General features: G+C 39.2%; 1 protein-coding gene across 1 annotated transcript; it reads left to right on the top strand.

The window, feature by feature from the left end:
- Positions 1 to 692: 692 nt before the first annotated feature.
- On the top strand, positions 693 to 5,627 carry LOC128740249 (uncharacterized). Its single transcript, XM_053835783.1, has 2 exons — positions 693 to 3,281; positions 5,502 to 5,627. Exons 1-2 carry the CDS (start codon positions 693 to 695, stop codon positions 5,625 to 5,627), a joined length of 2,715 nt encoding a protein of 904 aa, XP_053691758.1.
- Positions 5,628 to 6,632: the final 1,005 nt, after the last annotated feature.

Genomic DNA, 6,632 nt, shown 5'->3' with positions numbered 1-6,632 from the left:
CAACTGATATTGAGCTCGAAAATTGTTGTTGTGGCACCGGGGCACCTGCCACTACGTCATTGGTGAATCAACGTCAATACAAATACAATCATATAGGGAAATGACTGTGACCTAGACAACAAAAACTAACACCGTGGTTCTAGTGAGGTAAACAAAACAAAATTAGTATAATGAAAAATTGAAAGTAAAAGTTGAAAGTGAAATTAAAATAAAAATAGCATTAGGCTAATACTGTCTCCGCTGGGGTAGTGCTAGGGAGCGGATTCACAAGTATAACGGAAGAAAAGTGAGTAGAGTGAAATAAATACCAAATCGTTAGTAAATAGACAAATTCTGTGCAGCAAAATCAACCAACCGGTAACCTGCAGATCGGTTCTAAGATTGCCATTTAAATTGAATTGATTTTAAATTTAGTGGAATCACTTGGCCCTTTCGGCAAGACGTAAGTACGATTCTAAAATAACGATTTAGTTGATTATCTATGTGAAATTAATATTTGTAACGAAGGTTGATGATCAGCGGAGCGTGACGCGGCGTGTCCAATAGAAGATAGATCGTGAAAAACTATTCATGTAAGAAAATGTATCTTTAACTATTAGAAAATATTAAATAAAATTTATTTTAGTTTTAAGCTGCAAAAAAAAAGGCTGCTCTAAAAATTTAGTTCGCCCACGACCCGAACAAACTTAAAAATGAATAATCCTGGAGATAACTTGAATGAAACGGAGGTAACCGGGTGCAATTGTATGGTATGCAACGAACCGGATCATGCTGACGTTGGTATGGTGGGATGTGACAACTGCTCTCAATGGTTCCACTTTAAATGCGTGGGAGTCTCCGCTGATGTGAAAGACGTTTCTTGGCATTGTAAGGAATGTGAGGCAAAGACAGTAGAAGCAAGAGGTGAATTCGGCCGCGAAAAGAAGCATGCTGATGATTCGAAGGTATTATCTGGCTCAACCCCGGAAGATATAATTTTTTCGTCAGAACTCGTCGACTTAGAACGAGAGTTAGAGAAAATAGAAGAAGTTCGAAGGATGCAGCTGAAGAAGATGGAGCTCGAGAAGATTGTACATCGCCGACGGTTGGAGATACAACGAGAACTAGCTGAGCAGAAACTAGCGCTTGAGCGGGAGAAACGACAGATGGAGCTGGACATGGAGAAAGAGCAATTACAGAAGGCGATTGCAGAGGAAGAGGCTTTCTTCAAGGAACAACAAGCGATGCGTAGTGAACTTGAAGGAAAACTGCAACAGCTGCAGCTACAGCGAAAGAAAAGCAGTTCAGAGGTTAAAGCGCTATGTGCAGGAAGTTCTGAAAAAGGAGCTGATATGGAGACAGAGAGACAACCGAAAGATTACCGTGGTACGTATAGTAAGCACTCAACGCCAATGAGAGCCAGAAAAAATCCATTGGTCGAAAATAACCGAAAGACTGAGGACCATTTGACAGTCATAGGTGATGATTCTACCTCAGAATCGGATTGCGGTACATCTAAAGGATCGCAGTCAGTGCAAAGGCTTCAAAAAGGGCCGACTAAAGCGCAGTTATCAGCTAGACAGTTTCTTGCTAAAAAGCTGCCGGTCTTCACTGGACGTTCGGAGGACTGGCCGATGTTTATATCGAGCTTCGAGACGACAAATGAAGCGTGCGGTTTCTCTAATGTTGAGAATTTGGCACGGTTACAAGAGTGCTTAAAGGGCCAAGCCTTGGAATCCGTGCGTAGTCGATTGCTTTTGCCGGAAGCAGTGCCGCAAATAATTGAGTCCCTGCGCATGTTGTATGGCCGACCAGAGCAACTCCTGTACACGCTGTTAATGAAGGTACGGAAAGCGGAGCCGCCTAAAGCTGAACGGTTAAACACCTATATCACCTTTGGAACGATCGTGCAGCAATTAGTAGATCATTTGGAAGCGACAAATCTGAAGGATCACTTAGTAAACCCGATGCTGATTCAGGAATTAGTAGAAAAACTTCCAGCCAGTACCAAAATGGAATGGGTACGCCATAAACGACAGGAAAAACACGTGACACTGCGTACATTAGCCGACTTCCTTTCAGAGATTGTGAGAGACGCGAGTGAAGTGACAATGTTCCACGAAGTTCCGTCCACAATGCTAGAGAATCGCTTGAGTAAAAAGTTCAGGAATAATCGCGAAGGGTACGTGCAGAGTTACAGTGCAGTATCCGATGCAGAAGATAGTGAATTACAGCAACGACGTATACCATGTCCCATGTGTGATAGAACGGATCACCGAATTCGGAACTGTGCCGATTTTCGAAAGCTCAATCCTATCGATCGACTTGCTGTTGTCAATGAGTGGGAACTTTGTCAGGTCTGTTTGAATGACCACGGAGATGCGGAATGTAAATTGAACATTGTATGTAAGGCAGCAGGTTGTGGACAGCATCATAATACATTATTACATCAATCTCATGCTGTAACAACGGAGTGCAATATCCACAGTCAAACCCGTGATGAGCGTGTCATGTTTCGAATTGCAGCAGTTACACTGTATAACGGAAATCGATCAATCAATACGTTAGCGTTTTTGGACGAAGGGTCGTCATATACGTTGGTCGAAAGCTCGTTAGCCGATCAACTGAAAGTCGAAGGATTTAATCAACCTCTGCGCGTTAGTTGGACAGCTGGTATGTCGAGGCTTGAAAGAGATTCGCAACAGCTCCATCTGACAATTTCAGCGCACGGTTCCAAAAATAGGTTCAAAATCCAAAACGTGCATACGGTTAAGGAATTGAAGCTTCCGGAACAAAATCTATGCTACACTGACGTGGCCATGCAGTACAAACACCTTCAAAACCTACCGGTGTTGGACTATGCAATGGAACCTCCAAAAATCCTTATTGGACTTAAGCATCTTCATCTGTTTGCCCCGTTAGAATCACGAGTGGGTAAACCAGGAGAACCGATAGCTGTGAGAACAAAGCTTGGCTGGACCATTTATGGTCCACAAATCTGGAATAAGTGTTTGCCGTCATATATAGGTCATCATGCTTTTACAGACCTTACTGCAGATTTACTTCCGGAGTCGAGTGAAGATAAGCGAACCCGGGAAAATTTTGAGATTACGGCGGTGATGGTAGGTAATCGATGTCAGAGAGAACAGTTGCGGAGGGACGATAGTGGAAGTGGAGACAACGAAAAGCGTGAGAGGCAAAGGCTTCGAGAGCAGGAACGCAAGTTGCGTGAAGAGCAACGGCGTCACCGGGAAATACGATCTCGCCAGCGTAGAGAGGAACAACTGCTACGCCGCGAGCGAGTAAAACTAGCACTCGAAAGCACTCGCACTCGCATTGAAAAGAAAAAAGCTGAATTACTGTATTTACTGTACACAGCAAAGGAAGATCAATTAAAGACAGGTGGTTTTGGAACATACGCAAGTAGTCTATTTGAAAGGCCGGTGACAAAGTTTGCGGTGCCAGAAATACGAAGCGTGAACTCTAGTCTACAGTAACCTGTGCAAGAGTCACTGGGGGGAGCTGTTGTGGCACCGGGGCACCTGCCACTACGTCATTGGTGAATCAACGTCAATACAAATACAACCATATCAGATCATTTTAATTCTAGTTAATGAAAAGAACTAGCAGCGAACCACGTAAAAACCGGCAAAATTAATAAAACAGCAGAGAACTCTCGAGTACCCTTTTCAACTGCTCTGTCTTAGCTCAATTTTAACAGAAAAAGTTTTTAAATATTTATTCTTTTAAGTGATTTCGAATGCACCTGATTTCCCATTCTTTTGTTTGGATTTCAGGAAGCAACGCACTAAGAACTCTCATAGGATGGTGATATTGACAAAAAACAGGCCCATCATTACGTTTTAAAAGTAGTTTTGTCCAATGCATCATATTTTTCCATCCATCAGGCGAATTTGAAGCACTGACGAACTGACGTGACACGGGCGTTTCATTTTTGACTCACAAGATCTTGCAAGCAAACGACCACTTACTTACAAGCGAGCGATCGGCTATGTCAAACAGCCGAGCGATGTACAAAGGTAACGGGAGACAGATTTAGGCAAAATTCAGTTTGTTTCACCGGAAATCTATATTTTTTTTCGTGTCGTTCACACATAGTTAGTGAATGACATTCTGTCAAACCTGATGCGAATTTCCGTATACTCTTTATGTGTGAAACTACATAAAGTTTTGCAATTTGATCTGACAAATAACATTCAACATAAAAATCATGTGTTCTCGCTAATAACATTTATCTTCAAAAAGAAATAAAATTCATTTCTTCTAGCAAATAAAAACTATTTGTAAGCTTTTAACACTCATTATTGGTGGCTATGGTGGCTATGTAAAAGCTATGTATCTAATTCAAATGAAAATTATGGATTAAACCTTAACGTCTATAGGCAAATTGTATATACCTTTTATATGCATTAAAATGTTCTTTAGAAGTTCAAACAAGAAAAGCATTAGTTTTACTATTGTAACATTATATTATTAAATTAAATACATTAAATTAAATTATGCCGCATCGATCGCTGCATTCCGTGCGATTCGATTACCGAAAAAGCCTTACTGCAACTCTTGCAATTACACAGGTCAACTGGTTTTTCAACTGATCCTTATAGATTTTTGTCCACTGAATTCAGAAAAAATAATAAAAATTGTCCATCACGTCACGTTTTCATGCAATACTTGTTGAATAATCTTAAAAGTGGGTTTTAGACATAAAGCAGCAGAAATATCTTGGCTGTAGTTTACGCTAAAAAATTAATTTTTACATCAGAATTGTACTTATTAATGTAAACCCTTTCATGTTTTGGAAGAAAACCATATATGATGGAGAAACTATGGAGAATATTATTTTAAAGCGCTCAAATACACCCACTTGCGCTCAGTCGATTGTATTGCTTTATAGAAAAAAAATTCGGTTAAAGTCATGTATGAAACATTTATAGAGCTGAATACAATCTACAATCTTTCGGAACTGAGTAATCCATTATTTTTTATATTTACACAGTAATAGTGTTGCAACTTTATCCTTAGCACAAACAAACGTTCTATTTATATAACATGGTTTAAAGGCCGTTTCTATTATAAATGGAAAAAATAATACACTGCTCTTTTCAACAAAACTGTAGATTACATTCAGCTCTACAAATGCCTCATACATATTTTTTATAGATTTTACTTCTGTGAGGCACTGCAGTTGAATGTGTGTAAGTGAGCGCACTTGAGTACAGTAACCCTGTGTTGAAGAGAAAAAAATAGTGAAGATAAAATATTTCAGTCCAATAGCATTTTTTCTGTATTTATTAAGTAAAAATTTACATAAATAATAAAAATAGATGATGTTTAGGTTTTTTATTACGAATCTGTGATAATATTTTTTCCATGTAATTTGTGACTTTTCCATATAAGAAGCATAATTTGCAAAAAATCTGTAATTTTGGATTCAGCACCCCAAAAAACATATAGTTCACCTAAAATATCTCATGTATCTGAAAAAATATTTATTTTTGCAGACCTGTGTTATCAATCCAAAGGTCGAAACTCGTAGGGACAAGAGCAAAAGCATCGTTGACCTTCTGATATGTCGTTCGCTGCGGGACAGCGTTTCTCTGTCTTTGCTGAAACAGCAAACTTTATAATTAAAATGTAATTGATTATTTTTACTATTCATACTTACGTTGTACGTTGAGGTTTTACCACAGAGAACAGACATCCATTCAGGAACAAATTTTTCGGGAATTCTTGGAAAAATTTCAAATTAAAGTCACCTAATATGCTAGCGTCACCACCACTATATTCCCAACTAAATGATTCTTTTGATTTGCATACTGACAACCTTTGGCTCCTCTGGCGCTAGTATATATGGACTGTAAGCGTTATGCTAGCGCCAGAAGCTAGCTGTTGTGAGTTTAGTGTAGAATTTTATGCGCCTTTAGCGACATCATCACTATAGTTTCCTAACTAATTTGACATAAGTTTTATCCAAGTGAGGACCATTCGCTTGGATGTCTATTCTCTGTGGTTTTACAACCTGATCTTAATTGTCCGCGCACTGTATCAATGTGGCACATTAAAAGTATGTGTAAGAGCATATAATTTCCCACTATACGATATGAAACATAATCTTTATGGCAGTTCACACATAAATATAATTTGTAAATCGTTTACCTTTCAAGGGCTGCCTCATAATAAATAAGGGATTTTCTTTTGATGTTTATGTTTAAACATATAAATATAATGTTTTAAGTAACATAAGTATGTGTTCAGGTCCTGTAATTGTTAGGTTTAAAATTTTATAAGTGTACTCTTTCAAGATAAATAGCGATCCGTTGTGCAGTGCAGATGGTGTTACTGTTTAACGTATTTTGATTCAAATTTTCGGACACAAGTTTTTTAAGGAAAATGTATGGGATGTCATGTCGGTTCGTCGGTGTTCGAAGGTTCAACAATAAAAAAAAATAATGGCGTTCAGTTAATAACAGCTAAGCAAGCTAAGTTTTGCAATATACCATATCCAGGTGCCACAGTGCGAGAAGGTTAGCGCAGGGGGCCCGGACCGATGCAGATGCTGAAGCTCGGGGGGTCGAACTTAGAGCAGCCAGGTCGGCGCTCAAGAAGGAGGTTAGGCGTAGCAAGAAATCCTG

This window comes from Sabethes cyaneus, chromosome 3, assembly GCF_943734655.1.
Source record: "Sabethes cyaneus chromosome 3, idSabCyanKW18_F2, whole genome shotgun sequence".
Classification (NCBI taxonomy): Eukaryota; Metazoa; Arthropoda; class Insecta; order Diptera; family Culicidae; genus Sabethes; species Sabethes cyaneus.
This window is presented reverse-complemented; position numbering and strand designations above follow the sequence as displayed.

Excerpts from the sequence above, each read along its gene's own strand:
- LOC128740249 (XM_053835783.1), top strand. The coding sequence starts at position 693 with ATGAATAATCCTGGAGATAACTTGAATGAAACGGAGGTAACCGGGTGC. Across the intron at positions 3,282-5,501 it reads AACTGCTACGCCGCGAGCGA|ACCTGTGTTATCAATCCAAA; the intron begins GTAAAACTAGCA and ends TTATTTTTGCAG.